Raw genomic sequence first — 18,695 nt, forward strand, 5'->3', positions numbered from 1 at the left:
TCCATTACCTGGATATATCACATTTTGTTTACCCATTTGTAGGTTGCTGGGCACTTGGATTGTTTCCAATTTTGGCTCTTATGAATAATGCCCTATGAACATTCATCTACAAATCTGTATGGACATATACTTTCACTTTTGTCTTAAGACACTATAGACATCTAGGAGGAACTGCTGGGGCATATCCTAAGTTTACTTGAACTTTAAAAACAAAACAAAAAAACTGCCACACTGTCTTCCAAAGTTGCTGTACCATCTTACATCACCACCAGTTTATCCTCACCAATGATTTTTCCTGTCCACTATTTTGATTATAGGCATCCTAGTGGGTGTAATGTTTTATCTCCTTATGGCTTTAATTTGCATTTCTTTAATGACAAATACCATTGAGTACTTTTTCATGCACTTACTAGCCATTTGTATATCTTCTTGGGGGAAATGTCTACACGGATAGCTTTTTAGATTCTCTTTATTAGGTTGATGAAATTACCTTCTATTCCCGGTTTGCTGAGCGTTTTTATTATGAATAGGTATTAGATTCTTTCAATTTTTTTTTCTGTGTCTGAGATAATCATGCAGTTTTTGTCTTTGATTCTATTAATACAGTGTATTATATTAATTGAGCTTCAGATGTTAAAACAACCTTGCATTCCTGGGATAAATCCCACTTGATCATTAAGTTTAATCCATTTTATATGTTGCTGGATACAGCTGGCTAGCATTTTTGCTGGAAATTTTACATCTCTATTCATGAGGGTTATTGGTCTGTAGTTCTCTTTTCTTGTGACATCTTTGTCTGGCTTTAGTTATCAGGGTAATACTTATCTCACAGAATGAGTTAGGAAATATTCCCTCCCCTCCTCTTCTATTTTCTTTAAGTTTTTGAAAATTTGTGATTATTTCTTCTTTAAATATTTGATAGAATTCACCAATGAAGCCATCTGGCTTTTTTTTGTGGGAAGACTTGAAAATACTAATTCAATTTACTTACTGGTTATAGGTCTATTCAGATTTTTTATTGAGAGTAGTTTTGGTCAGTGGACTTTGTTCATTTCATCTAAGCTGTCGCTTTTGTAGGCAAAGTTCTTCATAGTGCTCTCTTATAATCCTTTTAATTTCTGTAGAGTTGGCAGTGATACATCCTCTTTCATTCCTGAGGTTGGTGTTTATGTCTTCTTTTTTTCCTTGATCAGTATAGCTAACAGCTTATCAATTTTGTTGCTCTTTTCAAAGGGCAAAGTTTTGCTTTCACTGATTTTTCTATTAACTGTTTCATATTTCATTGGTTTCTGCTCTAATCTTTACTATTCCTTCCTTTTTCTTGCTTTGTGTTTAGTTTGCACTTTTTCCCCTCCTAGTGTTGTAAGGCAAAAGTGTAAGGTTATTGATTTTAAATCTGTCTTCTTTGTGTGACTTCCCTGGTGGCACAGTGGTTAACAATCCGCCTGCCAATGCAGGGGACACGGGTTCGAGCCCTGGTCCAGGAAGATCCCACATGCTGCGCAGCAACTAAGCCCGTGAGCCACAACTGCTGGAGCCCACGTGCCTAGAGTCCATGCTCCATGACAAAACAAGCCACTGCAATGAGAATCCCACCCACCGCAACAAAGAGTAGGCCCCGCTCGCCGCAACTAGAGAAAGCCCGTGCACAGCAACAAAGACCCAATGCAGCCAAAATAAATAAACAATAAAAAATAAAATAAAATCTGTCTTCTTTGCTATTATAGGTATTTGAAGCTATAAATTCCATCTAAGTACTACTTTAATTGCATCACATAAATGGTGATATGTTCTGTTTTCATTTTCATTCAGTTCAAAACATTTCCTAATTTCCCTGGTGATTTTCTTCTTTGACTGATGGGTTATTTAGAAATGTGTTAAGTTCCAAAAATTGGGAGCTTTTTCCATCCTTTTACATTCCACCTATTTGTGTCTTTGAATCTAAAGTATGTCTCTTGTAGAAAGCATATCATTGGATCTTTTATCTTTTTTTTTTTTTTTTTTTAAATCCAGCCTAACATTCTCTGCCTTTTTATTGGAATGTTTAATCCAGTCATATTTAATTTAGTTACTGATATGGTCAGATTTACACCTGCCATTGTGCTATGTTTTCTATATACCTCATGTCTTTTTCCCCCTCTCCTTTACTGCCTTCTTTTTAGTTACATAGATATGTCCTAGTGATCTATGTTACCTCCTTTGTTAGAATTTTTACTACATAAATTTTTTAGTTATGTTCTTGGTGGTTGCTCTAAGGATTACAATATGTATCTTACCAAGATCTATTTCAGGGACTTCCCTGGTGGTCCAATGGTTAAGAATCTGCCTGCCAATGCAGGGGACGTGGGTTCAATTCCTGGTTGGGGAACTAAGATCCCACATGCTGCAGGGCAACTAAGTCCGTGCACCACAACTACTGAGCCCGTGCGCCACAACTAGAGAGAAGCCCGCGTGCCGCAATGAAGAGCCTGTGCACTGCAACGAAGATCCCGTGTGCTGCAACTAGGACCTGACACAGCCAAATAAATCAAAAAAAAAAAAAAAAAAAAAAAGACCTATTTCAGATAAATACTAACTTTATTCTGGAAAAATATAAAAACATTGCTCTATTACAGCTCCATCTCTTGCCCCTTTCTTTGTGCTATCATTTTCATATATAGTAATTGTTATGTGTTATAAGCTCAACAACAGAGTTTTATAGTCTTTTCTGGAAGATTAGACTTATGATGAAACAGTTTGATTCACTGAAATAATTATTAGAAATTATTTGGTAATATTTTAAAATAACAAAATAAATACATGGGATTTTTAGTCTAAAATTATTTGATTTACTTAATTTCCCACTCATAATTTTAAATAGCTTATAGGTTAAAAGCAACTTTAAAATATCCATATACTTTGTCTCATAAATATGATATGTTGCTAATTTAGTTTATCCAATTGTGGTTTAATTATATAACATTCTTTTTTCCAAAGTAATAGAGTTTACATGGGTATATATTAGTAATGTTATCAGGGCTCTACATGAAATATTCACCACTAAATAAAATGATTCTACCAATCCCACAATTTAAACTGTTCTCATTAGCCCATGTTACTGTCTCACCCTTGTGCATATATATGATTCCTACAAATCAAATGTGAATAAAACTTGCTATTTAGCTTTTTTCACCTATACGTGTTTTTCCATGTTGCTATATACTTTTCACTTATATTGTTATTAATGATTACATATCACACCAAGAACATATCATAGTTCACTCAAATATTCTCCTACTATTAGAATCTGATTGTTCCCATTCTCTACTATTATTAGGGTGCTGTAGAAAGAACAAATGAATTAATAACTATGAAAAACAGGCTTTATCAGAATTTCATAACAAAACCTACATAGCTGTGCATATTCTATTTTGTCACAAAAACAAAGGTTAGAAACACTATTGCAGAGAACTGCTGCAGAAACAGAGTATTGTTATCCATGTTAAAGAAAAGCAACAATGACAGTCTGTAAGTGAAATGTCTTTTAAAAAGATCATTATACCACAGTTTTCATCCATGGTAGTATCTTTAAAGATTTCCCTTAGATTAACAACTCAATATTAAAGGTATACAATAATAAGATAAACATGTCCTTCAAACTGTATGTAAACCGATTATATTTAAATCCTATGGATCTAATATGAAAAGACCCTTTATCTTTTCTTGTAAGTCTGAATTGTATACTTCTTTCCTTAAAATAATTTAAAGTACATTCCAAATGTGCACTCTATAAACTGCCTGAAGCTCTGATTAAAGATCACTCAATCCCATGAAGCTAATATCCACTGAAACTCTATGATTTTAGTATCGTCCATCAAGTTGACAATCGAAAATGTTTTTCAGTGAGGTTAACCCTCACTGTCTTATTTTTTGTTTTGTGAATTTTGAAGACTATGTGTAAGAGAACATAATGTTCCAGAAAGTCTTTTTAAGAGGTTTTGTGATTGGTATATATTTATAAAACATCAACATGAAATTATCTGCATATATCTTAATCTCAGGACCATTCATTTCCTCCAGCAATGGTTTTTCTGACATGTACCTGAGTTTCAGTAACTATTTCCCCACGTGGCATGTTTCTAACTAGATTCAAGACAGAGTTCAGGACTCTCCTCTGGACACCTCCAATAACAGGGCCACATACATCACTCTGAGGTAATGGATCTACTTATTACAATATTCAAAACCTGTGGGATCTGATTATTTTAGAAATGTTACTTGCCTGTTTTAGCACCCAGACTTGGATCAAGTCTAGGAATAGTGGACTGATAGTGACAGGGACTGACGGTTTACTGTTCCTTTCAATGCCTAAGTAACAGCCTCTTATATTGCTGTGAGTAATAGGCCTGACTATGTTTCTGGATGTTAAGTAGTAAAAGGTTCTTAGATAATAGGAAAATGGCATTAAAAATAATAATTTTTAAAGTGCAGCTTTAAAAAGTACTCTGGAGTCAAAGTAGCACTGCTCCTCCTAAACCCTACTCCAAATATGTACCAATGGTAAAATTTAAAGAGAGAAAATCATAAACATATAGCCACGGCCAAAACCAGTTAAGTATCTCTGTAGACAAAAACTAAAGGAAACGTGTAGCCACAAACAGAGCTTAAGCTAAAAGCCTGGACTCCACACCTGTAGTAGGCAGGAGAAATGAGAAGTCTGACTCCCACAGAGTAATGAGGACTGAAAATACTCTACAAAAGGCCTAGGATCAGAGCCAGACTCTGATGGAAACTCATGCTGGAAACCAAGGGTTGCAGTGGGACTCCACCGCCTGCGGAAAAAAGTGAGAAGTCCGCTGCCTGAGGCTACAAGCTTATAAAATATTATGTATCTGAGATGCTAAGAGGCCATAGTTTCAGCCCAACAGCTGAAACCAGGCCAAACAATCCGCAGGCTTGGTATCTGGATCTGCAATGGCCTCAATATAACCTCAGGAGGGAGCCCTAAGCTGCCTATATCAGACCGACTGCTTGTCTAGGTGTCTCGGGGAAAGGAGTGAAAGCCATTATAAAGCGAGGAAGGGTGAATAAAAAGGAGAGAGAAACAGCCACTCAAGATGGACCTGAAAACTAAAATTCTACCTAAAGAAACATAACATTTTAATTATGAAAGAGAAATTATCTCCTTCACAGTTTAATTACCTATGTGCAATTCTTCATAAAAACCTCAGTCTAAAACATCTTTGTATCACGATAGTTTTGAAGCAGACACACAACCTGTGCAACTGTACACACAGGTCTTGCTTTAAGAGTCTGTAACAAGTTTGGGGTACAGTTTTAATTAAATCAACCCTGTGGTCCATATTATCAAAGCCAACACATCCCAAATCATCTTACGCTTTCACGTTCAGAAATTTCCTGTTGCTGACTTTGATGAGCCCAGGGAATTATTTATAGTAACTTCAAATCATGCTTGGTGTACTTCCAAGACAACCGTAACTACGGTGGCTTGGGTCTTCTCTAGGGTGGACTTAATACATATCTAAAGACCATGAAACCAAGTAGGCTTCTCAGCTTGCCTGTATTTTTTTTTTAAACAACTTTATTGAGGTATAACTGCTATACAAAGAACTGTGGTTTGTTTGTTTTTAAATAACTCTACTGTGGTGGAGAGTTCTCTTGTGCATTTTATTTTAAGGCATTTCAGAAAAATAATTTAGAGGGAATATATACTCAGAGGTACTCCAAAAGAAGACTGCAAATAAAGTTGAAAGTAAGTATAAGAATTATGATTTTTGGCTTTACATAAGAATAAAATTCCCATTGAGTACTTTATCAAAAACTTAACAGGTTGTTTCATAATCCCCCATTGTTAGACGTAAATCAAACAGGCTGGATGACCATCTTCGGGGAGAGCTACAGAAGAGACTCCTACATGAAGAAACAGGTTAGATACTGGTGAGGTCTCTTCTAACTTCAGGATTCTATATCCGTTCTCCAATTTTCATTGTTGTTCTTTTTCCCCTAGCATACAGTTTTTAACATCTCTGACCCCACTGCAATTCTTTCCTATAACGGGACTATTTAAAACAATAATAGCCAGGTATAAGAACGATCAATATTAAGATCTACTTCTTTTCCTTAACTTATGAAATTACAGAAGACAAAAGCAAAAAGATCAGCAATTAATCAGTCCAAAATAAAGCAGTACTTTTAGGAGCTGTGTGGAGATGGCAAAGGTGGCTAGTGGAAAAGGATGACTCTGGAATCCCTAATTGGTATTATAATGAGCCAAAAGACTCGCACACAAATAGAACTGCACCTGGAAATCCCTTTTTAAAATTACTTAATTAAAGATGTTATAATAATCAAAATAGATGACAGTAGAGAATATAGGGAATATCTCATAACTAATAATATATTTGATGGGTGAGTTTCAGAATAACTAGGGAGAACAGGCAACCTCAAAGTTAAAATTACAAAGTAGGAACACTGGTGATTTCTTGGTCAAAGCATCATTAAAGACCTAATATATTAACTTAATAACACTTTAAGAATTATAAAATATAACAGGCTAGTCAGCAAAAGTAAACGACCAAATTGGATTAAGCTGATTACTGAAAACACCCTCAGCAGACAGACCTCTACGCATGGACGTTCAGAACCCATTGTCCCTAGAAGAGCAGCATGTACTATACTAACAGCCTTTACAGGCCAAAGAAGAGAATGGACAAAATGGACAGAAAACTAACTAGGAAGATGATATATAGCATAACTGGAACAATCCTAAAAAAAAGCAAAACAATAAAAACCACAATAAGACACAAAAACAAAACCTACAAACAATGTCCCTGACAAAATGGAAACAGCAATCAGTGATTTTATCCAAAAATATTTAGATAGATCTACACAACACAGAAATGTTCATTCTCTAAGGCTGTCCTATCCAATGTGGTAGCCATTAGCCATATCTGAGCACTTGAGATGTGTTAGTGCAACTCAGAAATCAAATTTTTTATTAAATTTGAGTCATTTATATTTAAATTTTTTTAATGATACTTGAGTCAGTTACTGGAAAGCTTTTTAAGTGGAAGAACCTGAATACATGACTCTACTTGTTAGCTGCACATTCTATGAAATCTCAACACAGATTAAGTATTTTCAATCAAAATTGAGTATTCAAATTGAAGTGTGCTAAGAAGTATAAATTAAAAATATATACCAGATTTTGATGACTTAGTAAAAAAGCTAAAATGTGAAATGTCACAATAACTTTAAAAAATGTGATTACATGTTGAAATAATATTTTTGATACATGGGATTAAATAAAATATATTTTAAAATTAATTTTACCTGTTTCCTTTTTAAAATGTGGCTTTTAAAAAATTTTTTAATTACGTATGTGGCTTGTATTATGTATCTATTGCACAGTGCTGCTCTAAGGGATCAATGGCTTTAAAAAGAAAGTCATCTGTCAAAACTCTGAAATATATGTCAGTAAGGTGGTATTTTACTTACAAATCCTGATCTCCTACTGTCACAAAGTATTACTATAGGCTACCAGAATTGGTATACTTATACATTCCAAAGACATTTGTATCCTCTTCACACAGATTGTTACAAACCATTAAAGTATTCCTCTGAGTTACTGCAAACTATGGGTGTGCAGTACCCATAGTTACTTAATGGTCACTCCACCATCCAGAATAAGTAATCAAGTAGTAACTGAAGGACACTAATTCATCAGATTCCTTGATTCCTTTTATATCCAGATTCACTCACCAATATGTTAACTAATGCTCTTGGTTCTATGAGAGCTAAATGAAGATCTTTAGTATAGCAAAGATTTTGATAAGAGTAATTACATAGGACAATTTTATTTTTATATGTATACACAGGCTTATAAAATTTTCCCTGGAAGAAAAACATTATAACTGCATGCCTTCACAGTGCACTTCCAACTTTTTCCATACCATGGCATTTCACAGAAAATTACATTTGTAAGACACACTGGAGTTAAGCCCTTTCCAGGGAGGGCACCACCGTCCCAGCACACTGACTTACTGTACACCAACTGGGAAGCTCAGGCTCAAAGGTTGTTGCAAAAAAATCTCTGAACCATATTTTATTTTCATCTGACTTATATTTTATTCTTACTTATGCCTACAGTTGTGAAAATACAACCCCTCAACATTTTTAACAACAATATACAAAGAAGGCCACAAGATGGAGATACTACTCCATTACAGTATTTGTATTGATGTATTTTTTTTCTGTGTACATGTCCCTCTTTCTGTGTATTTCCTACTTTCTCCTTCAGTGGTATTCTCAGCTACTGTCTCTATCCCTAACGTTTATATTGGTTCCTCCCACTCTGTTTTAACTAGCATTATTAGAGAAATATTATATAATAAATACTTTTATGATCCTTTTTAATTTTAAAAGCAAATAATTAAAATATTTACTTCTAGCTCAATATTTTCCCGCCTCTCTAAAATTAACGATGATTTTTATTTACATATTTTTCTCTGATAGGTAAAAATTCTTTTAAAAATTTGCTACCCGCAAAGTAATAAGTACTCCAAAAGCCATTTACTGGAATACATTCTGTTGCTTCGTAAGGCTACAGATTTACTTCATGTTGATACCCTTCCAAACTTCCCTGGAATTCTTCTTTGACAACAGTCCTCAAAGCAGTTTATGAGCCTTACTTGAAATTTATTTTCAGATCTCTTTATCAGTCCAAAGCGTACTTACCCAAGTTTGCTAACCCAATTTAGTCATCAAATTTAGCTCCAAATGACTATAAGCTATAGGCAAAAATCAAATCCAACTTAAAAGTTTACTATTAATGAGTAAATCTGCCAAATATGTTGCAGGCTTTTAAAGCAATGCAAAATAAGAAGTTTCAACAATGTTCTGAGAGGTGGCAGCACTGTTGAAAACCTGCAAAGCTTTCCACAAAACTAATTTCAAGATCTAATTTACTCTAAGTTAAACATATACTTGCAAATGTGTGATACAAAAAGTCACACTAATTCTGTATAACTACTATAGAACTGCATAGCATGGCAATCATTTGAACTTTATATGATATACTTAAATACAAGGAACAAGTTCCAGTCACCCTACATTATACATACATATATTAACTTCCTTAAATCAAATTTAATCACCAATATTAATACAAAACACTACTTAAAGTCAGAGAAGAACCTAAATACTAATCTTTTATATGTTAACTAAAAGTGTGGTAATTGAAAATAACTGCTAATAAGATCTGCATTTTTTTTTTAATTCCAAAAAGTCAGAGGCTTCTTGGTAATTGGCCATGAGATAGCTTCCTTAACCTGATCCATTTTAATGGTATAAAGTCCTTAAGTATTGGCTAGAAATATGAAGCCTCTACTTTCCTTAGCAGGCACATATATGGACCCTAGGATTTCTCTATGGTCTGTTCAGACCTTCCCAATAAATGACAACAACAATTTTTCTGTTCTTAACTCATTTTGACTACTGCTTACTACACATGTCACAGTGGGGTCTCACGTAGCTTTTAAAAATTCTTGTACCTTCTATAATCAGGAGTTGTATGTATTCCAGAATTTGTTTAATTACTTCCTTCCTTTTAGAATTCTAGTGTTTGCACTCAGAGGCATTTTAATACTGCTGCGTAATACACTACCAAACGTAAAGTAGATAGCTAGTGGGAAGCAGCCGCATAGCACAGGGAGATCAGCTTGGTGCTTTGTGACCACCTAGAGGGGTGGGATAGGGAGGGTGGGACGGAGGGAGATGCAAGAGGGAAGAGAGATGGGAACATATGTATATGTATAACTGATTCACTTTGTTATAAAGCAGAAACTAGCACACCACTGTAAAGCAATTATACTCCAATAAAGATGTAAAAAAAAAAATACTGCTGCTTATACCATGACATGTGTCTTTTTATTTAATTCTTGATCTTAAACTCTTACCTTTAATATTTAATTCAAATTCTATTAGCTGACCATGTAGCTGCACATAGCTTTATGTCCACTGCTTCACTGGCACTAAAATGGGCATTTTGTCTAATAATGAAGCATACTGTTTTATGCACATATTCTCTCTAACCAGAAATGTAGACAGCGGCATGCCTTGCTTTTACAACATGCCTGATTACACGTGAGATTCCAGTTGCTGGATGATGGTAATCAGAAACATTTTCTGAGTAAGTGCATGAGTCCTAACCTTACTTAATGCAGTATTAAGGAGGATGAGAATGAGACACAAATCCTAGATTAAGTTTCTAATTAAGTGCTAATAACACTCTTAGACAAAAATTTCAGTAAATATAAGTAAAAAAAAAATTTAGCTCTTCAAATGGAATACCATGATGCTACTTAAAACATAATCATATTTTTACATTCATTAGTATAGGACCCACCTTTCAAAAGTAGGTGTTTTGATGAAAATAAAGAAAGGTTTTTGAAAATACATATGACTATAGCTTCATTATCAATTGGTCTGGGTCCTGCTTCACCCAATCAGAAGTCTCTCTTTTCACTGCCACTCCTTTCCTTCCATCTCTGCACACTTCTATACAAGAAAGGCTTTGAGGGCTTCCCTGGTGGCGCAGTGGTTGAGAGTCCACCTGCCGATGCAGGGAACACGGGTTCGTGCCCCGGTTCGGGAAGATCCCACATGCCGCGGAGCGGCGGGGCCCACGAGCCATGGCCGCTGAGCCTGCGCGTCCGGAGCCTGTGCTCCGCAACGGGAGAGGCCACAACAGTGAGAGGCCCGCGTACCGCAAAAAAAAAAAAAAAAAAAAAAAGAAAGGCTTTGGATTTGTTTTTAATTCTGGGTAAAATTAATTGACGGCATTACTGTCCAAACAGACCCAATAATGCCTGACTTAGAAAAAGATTCCCAAGACCATATAGTCTTGGGATAAGTGAGAACATGTTTAATATAGATACCAAGCATTTTATCAACTGATGCTACTTATAACTGCCACGGAGGTTCTTCTCTCAGCAATCATCAAGCCAAGTACCTACCCTCACCTCCATCCTACCCTGTGTATCATTCCCAACACTGAATAAAACATATGATGTTGAAATTCACCACATTACACCAATCACTGGGTAAAATGGTGACTTTTATTAAAAAGATTTTACAATGTATCTCTAAGAATAATTGTAATAACAAAGGACAATTCCATTTCCCAGTTCAGCTTAGGGTGTATCTATGAATAATAAAAAACACACTATTCTAGGATTGTTCTCATAATTAGTGTAAAAAAAAAGAATAGTATAAAAAGAAAACAGAAACTTACAACTAGAAGAGGATTTCTGTTCCATCAGCTCTAGATTATGTGGCAAGTTTCCCAATAAACTTGCTTTTTCCCGTAAAATATGTCCAGGCGGGCTTCCCTGGTGGCGCAGTGGTTGAGAGTCCGCCTGCCGATGCAGGGGACACGGGTTCGTGCCCCGGTCTGGGAGGATCCCACATGCCGCGGAGCGGCTGGGCCCGTGAGCCATGGCCGCTGAGCCTGCGCGTCCGGAGCCTGTCCTCCGCAACGGGAGAGGCCACAACAGTGAGAGGCCCGCGTAACGCATAAAAAAAAAAAAAAAAAAAATATGTCCAGGCAACCTCCACTAAACAGCGTATACATAAGAAAAGTAAATCAATTTTACAATAATCCAAGCTGATGCAAATATGTATACAACTAAACAAGTATTTATTTGGCTCTAACTCTATACATGATATGCTTTACATCAGAAATATAAATGACTGGAAGGTTATCTACCCTTCCAGATTTTATACATCTCCCTCTCTCCAAATCAACAAATAATTTTGGATTTCACAATGAAAATGGGGGAGTGATTATTACATGACATAGATTTACAAGGGAATAGACTCACTAGAGAAAGACTGCACTATATTCAACTAACACCACAAACTCAGTGGAATCTACAAGAATCACTGGAGAGAACTGATACTCACAGTACAGATTCACCAGTCCCTTATGAAAGAGATCTTCCTCTTTATTTCTCAAACCCCTATGCTGGGGTTTGAGAAGGCCCCATTAATGACTTTCTGCTTTTCCCACCCAAAAAAACTGAACACAGAACTCAGGCAAATAGAGATCAAATAGCACCTTTACTGCTGAAAAGCTACTGGAGAATTGAGATTACGTATAGGAGCCAAGTGGGCTTGCTAGAAATTCTGGCCCTCCCATCCCCAGCCTAGACTTTTTTTTTTTACATCTTTATTAGAGTATAATTGCTTTAAAATGGTGTGTTAGTTTCTGCTTTATAACAAAGTGAATCAGTTATACATATACATATGTTCCCATATCTCTTCCCTCTTGTGTCTCCCTCCCTCCCACCCTCCCTATCCCACCCCTCCAGGCGGTCACAAAGCACCTAGCTGATCTCCCTGTGCTATGCGGCTGCTTCCCACTAGGCTGCTTCCCACTAGCTATCTACGTTACATTTGGTAGTGTATATATGACAATGCCTCTCTCTCGCTTTGTCACAGCTTACCCTTCCCCCTCCCCATATCCTCAAGTCCATGCTCTAGTAGGTCTGTGTCTTTATTCCTGTCTTACCCCTAGGTTCTTCATGACGTTTTTTTTTTTCTTCTTAAATTCCATATATATGTGTTAGCATACGGTATTTGTCTTTCTCTTTCTGACTTACTTCACTCTGTATGACAGACTCTAGGTCTATCCACCTCGTTACAAATAGCTCAATTTTGTTTCTTTTTATGGCTGAGTAATATTCCATTGTATATATGTGCCACATCTTCTTTATCCATTCATCCGATGATGGACACTTAGGTTGTTTCCATCTCCGGGCTATTGTAAATAGAGCTGCAATGAACATTTTGGTACATGACTCTTTTTGAATTATGGTTTTCTCAGGGTATATGCCCAGTAGTGGGATTGCTGGGTCATACGGTAGTTCTACCTGTAGATTTTTAAGGAACCTCCATACTGTTCTCCACAGTGGCTGTACCAATTCACATTCCCACCAGCAGTGCAAGAGTGTTCCCTTTTCTCCACACCCTCTCCAGCATTTATTGTTTCTAGAGTTTTTGATGATCCAGCCTAGACTTTGAGACAGTACACTCAAGAGAAAGTCTGGCCAGGATAACAACTGCCTTACTGGTCTGTTAAGAATGAGCCTCATTACTTCTAGCTTTTTAGTTAGTTAGCTCTCCCCAATCAAGCAAAGCAGACCAAAGGTGATCACCCTCCAACAAGGTAACTCATCCATGGAAAGATGTAAGAGATGAGTCAAGAGATCAGCAGTTGTTTCTTTAAGGGAGTCCTTCCCCTTGGGTATATGTAGGATGAGTGTGCCGTAACTGTTCCTCCCTTATACAGGCTGCTACTCTGTACATTCTGTGCATCTGAAATACAGACTGAAAGAGCTTAAAAGATTTATTAATTCTGATTAAAAAGTTAAAATCCAACATTTTGTAAGCACATGTCACTTAACAATAGTTTTCTTCTTTTAACCAGGTTTTAGCATTCATTTGAATGTAAGGATGCAGGTTATTAAAAATTTTCTAAGAGAAAGAGGCACATTTTCTAGCTCTATGAATAGGAATCTGTAATGACTGGCACCAAGAAAATTACTCTGATTTCATCAGAAAGTAAATGCTGCAAAATTTAAGCTAACTTAGCTTGTTACAATTTCAACTGACAGATTTTTAAATGACTATGAAGTATTTATTGTTGGCTAGAACACTGTACAAAGTATAAAGAAAACCATGGACCCAAAAGACAATGAAAAAAATTGATCCCACAAGAAATACAGGTATCCAAGGAGCAGGGGCTGTTAGAATAAATATAAATACTGTTTGGGGACCTAGAATTTAAGTTACTAATGAGAGGTATTTCAATAACACAACTTTTCTCCTACATTCTTCTAATCTTCTACCTTGTATTCTCTGAAAAGATGCAATATCCAAATTGGAATGCCCTGTGAACAATCAAAGCCATTCTAAAAATAGAGTGAGCCTCTGCTATGTCTCCTGCATACATACGTCCACTAAAATCTTCTGGAATCCCTTTGAAAGCTTTTAGAACCAATTTGAAACTTGGGAATACAAGGAGAGGGACTCCTTTGCTGGATGAGAGCAATAAAAGGCCAATATAAATATAACCTATTGAATAAAAACAGTCAAGCAATTACTCATTCGGTGAATTACTGTTTAGTTTTAGTTACCATGTTCATATTTTTTCATTTAATAAACATTTAAGTGTCTCCTATGAAGTAAAGAAAGAAAGAAAATACCATTTGTCCTAAAAATGAAGTAATAACTTGACAAGGTCATAAGTCAGTAAGTGGCCTGGTTCAAGTTCTAAAAGTCTAATTCAAGCCTAGTTCAAGTTCGAAAAGTCTAATAATCTAATTGATTATTCCAATTATAGAGTTTAGGGAGTGACTGAGCAAACTACTTTAGACCTGGTGGAAAAAGGGATAAAATGGATGCCACATTAAGTCACTAATCATCCCTGGAGTCTAGTTTGGGGTATGGAGATCTCAAAAAAAAGTTTTTTTCTATTAATTGTCTCCAATTCCGCCCCCTTCCTTCTCTCCTGAACCCAATGTAACCAATCTATTGATCTCACCACTCCACTGAAACAGCTCTTGCTAAAGTAGCCAATGACCTCCACGCTGTTGAATTCAACAGTCAATGCTCAGAACGCATCTTATTTGAATTATCATCAGCATTTAGCCCAGCTGATTGCTTCCTCCTCTTTAAAATACTTTCCTCACCTGACTTGAAAGAGACCATCTTTTGCTGATTTGCCTGCTACTTCGCTGGCTGTTCCTTCCTCTTCTCCTTTGCTGGTTCCTCCCATGGCCCAGCTCCCAGACCCCTCTTTTCTCTTTTACATTCAGTCTCCTGGTGAACTTACCTGGTTTTGTGGCTTCAAATTACCTACGAAGTGCCAGGGACCCCCTAATTTATTATGCACAGCCTAAACCCTCTCCTTACAACTCCAGGCTTAGATAACCAACTTGAAAGTTTATTAGACACCTCACATCTGGCATGACCAAAACCAAATTACTGATTTTCCCCCAACCATACCTGCTTCTATTCCAGGCTTCTCCATCTCAGTAAGTGGCAAGTGCAATTAGACAAGTATTTATTCACTTTCTGAGGTTTAGAAAAAGCTTTCGAATTATCCTCAACTTTTCTTCCCCACTCCCCCCACTCCACATCCCACATTCAAACAATCAGCAAAATGCTGTCAGCTCTATGTTCCAATTATATCCAGAATCTGACCACTTTGCACCACCCAGGTCCATTCTACATTCTTCACCACAATTATCCAATAATTAATAACATACACGTCACTGATCTCCAACTCAATAAAGTAATCATTTTGAAATTTAAGTCAAATTATGTACCCCTTCTGTTCAAAACCCCCCTTGATCACCAACTTACTTATAATAGCCAAAGTCCTCATGACTTACGTTGAAGCCCTACAAGATCTTCCCCCGCCCGCCATGACTCTGATCTCATCTACTACTGTCCTCCCCATACACCCTGCTCCAGCCACACTGGCTGCCTTGCCATTCCTCAAATACTAAGTAAGCTCCAAGGCCTTTGCGCTTAACCGTTTGCCTTCCTTGAATGCACTTATCAACATGGCTCACTCCCTTACTTCTTTCTGAGGACTTCTCTGACCATCTGACATTTATATTTACTTGTTTGGTTGTTTACTGTTTCCCCCTACTAAAATGAGTCTAGGGGTTTTGTGTTACATATTGGCCAATTCCCAGTGTTTAATATTCAGTAGGTATGAACCAAATCTCTGTTGAATGGACAACAAAACTGATTAAGTGTGTAAAGCCAGGTCACCACTCTTAAGTAACCTACCTACTTTGCTCTGGTTCCTCATGTCTGGCTAGTCAAGAAGAGATTCGTTGGCTTTAGCCTGAAAATTACACATTAAGGACATAAGACAGGCGGCATTTGTCTCTACCAAATTTCTGGTCTCCTGAAAGTCTCCTAAGAAAGTTAAGATTCAATGTAATGTAAAGAACTTGTTCTGATCAGTTTCTCTGCTTAGGTAGAATGAAGTTTCTTCTGCATTCTTTCCAATTTAACACAACTGGGTAGAGAAACACAGATGAAAACAATTTTCTGGATCCTTCTATTAAAATGTTACCTCCACACAGAATCTTCTCAATTACCTATGCTTATTTTCCCATCTTTGCCCATATAGTTAAATGCTCTGGTTGTTCACACTGCCTAATTAACTCTGCAAATTTAATTGCATGAATTTATAAATGAAAATTCTATGAGAGTTCACATGCAAGCTAGATTACATAATCTAAAATTTAAACCACTGCTACTAAGTTTCTGTATTCTCTGAAAGGGGCTTAATTTTCCTTGAGTAACTGGAAAATATCTTCAAAATCTTTGGATAGGTTATGTAAAAGACTCTAGCTACAGAATTTAATCAATTATGGTAAATTCTAACAAATATTCTCAATATTACAGGCATTCTTAAAAGTCTTCAGGGTTATATTTCACTAGTGATTTTTACACATATTGAGACACCATTTACTTTGAAATGAGGTATACTTTATCTCTACAAGCAGGAAGTGGCACCAGGTGAAGACAATGACTAAAGACAATTGCCACATAATCGTTTGCACAGAAGAATTTGAAGTGTGACATTCTTAAACTACTTTATAACTTACAAAATTGAAATTCGTTAAAATTATGGTGCCATGGCAACTGCTATTTTATATTCAATTATATATATTTAATTGAAAAGTAAATTTCCATTTAATGTTAAGCTCAACAGTCCACACAAATTTATGATAACCTGTAGGAGTGAAATGTACACTTCACATCTGGTCACGGGAAGTGTGCCTTGAATGACAATTGTTGGTAAACATTTTTTTCCCCCCATAACTATTCAAAGCATTTTATGAAGGGCTCAATCAGATCGTGTGAATTTCTAAGTCTTTAACCCCATAATTCTTAAACCAGTAAAATGGCGTCAGAGACGGGATATCTACCCTCATTCACCACTCCCAGGGTGTAAGCAAATAGCAACAAACGGACATTACAAGTTAAAGTCTCAAGCTAGAAAAGGAAAGAAAACGAAACGAAAGGAAAAGAAAAAGACAACGATCCTGCGTTACTGGTTGGACTTCTCTTCCTGGAGCTCCCCAAGTGACTCTACTGCCCCGAAAACTTGATGGCTCCTTCTATGACTTCCAGGACCAACACTGTAGAGGCTTCAAGTTCCTCCAGATTTCTAAACTATGATACGAACGCCTAATCCAACAGGCTACATAGATTCCAAAGTACAGTGCAAGAAAAATTTCTGCAACCCAGAGGCCAACCAAAATGTATTCCTATCTTCCCGGAAAGGCAGAGGAAAGGAGGCTGCTAGAATATAGATAAGTGTAATTGGGAAGGTGAAAATTTGGAGGCAGACGCGACTACTCCTTCCCACATTCACGCGGCAGGCAAGGAAAGGGTAAGAGATCTACCCACACCACTCTTCCTTCTTCCTCCTGCACAGCTGGGTGCAAGGATCTCCCCCAGAATGGCAGAGGAAAGAGAAGGGATCGCCACCCCAGGCTGGTGGCACCGTCCAGGCTGTCACTGAGACTGCTGTCACTGAGACTGGAACTCGAGGAGGGGAGCCGGGCGGTGAGGAATTGGGGAAGGCGGGTCATTCCCTCTGAGACTGGTTACGAGGAGATCCTGGTGGATCGGGCTGAGGACGGCAGACGAGCCCAGGATGACCAAGTCTTGCCCCGCGTGCCCGGCTCCCTCGGAGGAAACTGGGTCAGAGTCCGCCCCACCTCCTTTCCGCCCGTACCCGCACTTTTCTGCCCCGGAGGCGCAGCCCTCGGGCGGGCTGGCTGCCGGCCGGCCCCGCTTACCTGCTGCACCCCGAGGAACTGGTAGAAGTTGAGCTGCACCTCCTCCACCAAGTCAAACAACTCCAGGTCTCCGCTCTCCCAGCCGCGCGCCGGCCCCGCGGCCGCCAGCAGCAGCAACAGCAGCGGCGGCGGGAACGGCACGAGCCGGAGCCGGAGCCGGCGGCGCGGAGGAAGCCGGGCCAGCCGGCAGCAGGGCGCCGTCATCGCGCGGGGCTCGGAGAGGTCACCCGCCGCGCAGCGCCGTCGGCCGAGACCAGGGACGCGGCGGGCAGCGCGGGCTATGGGAACAGTGCTTGTCAGTCGGAAGCACCGGCAGCCGCCCCGGAGTCGCCCGCCCCGCGGCCGGTCCTAGCCTGAGGGACAGGCTGGGCCGCGGGCGCTTCTACCCTCCGCGGACCTCCGCCCCTCACCCAGGCCTACAAACAGCTGGCGAGCCAGCGCCGGGCGCTGAGGTTGCACCGGGTGGGAGAGGTTTCCCCTCGCCTTAGCCTATCCCAGGCCTTGCTTCCGGTGACATCACGTCTCCTAGCAACCGCGGGAGAGGGGGCGTGGCCGGAAGTAGAGAAGCCTGCGCCCCAGAGCTGGGCCTCAGCGAAATGCCTCTCTGTCGCTGGCGCGCTCTGCGAAGCTGTTCGTGTACTGACACAGATTAAGAGACGTGGACGGTTATAGACATCGTGCATCCACCTGGAACATCCCAAATACCCCTGAAACAGCTACCTTCTTATCCTCCCCCAGATATTGAAAACTAAAAGTATATTTGAAAACTGATTTATTGATTACGGCCTCTGTTCCACA

The 18,695-nt window shown here is 38.4% G+C and overlaps 1 protein-coding gene across 1 annotated transcript in view; it reads right to left on the reverse strand.

Moving 5' to 3' along the window:
* DNAJC1 (DnaJ heat shock protein family (Hsp40) member C1) overlaps positions 1-18,389 on the reverse strand; it is a 203,900-nt gene extending 185,511 nt beyond the window's left edge. Inside the window, exon 1 of the mRNA XM_065872021.1 lies at positions 17,898-18,389. Coding sequence (XP_065728093.1) covers positions 17,898-18,101 — 204 coding nt within the window. The 5' untranslated portion in view covers positions 18,102-18,389. The remainder of the gene's footprint in view (positions 1-17,897) is intronic.
* Positions 18,390-18,695: the final 306 nt, after the last annotated feature.

Source organism: Phocoena phocoena, chromosome 2 (assembly GCF_963924675.1).
Source record: "Phocoena phocoena chromosome 2, mPhoPho1.1, whole genome shotgun sequence".
NCBI classification, from domain to species: domain Eukaryota; kingdom Metazoa; phylum Chordata; class Mammalia; order Artiodactyla; family Phocoenidae; genus Phocoena; species Phocoena phocoena.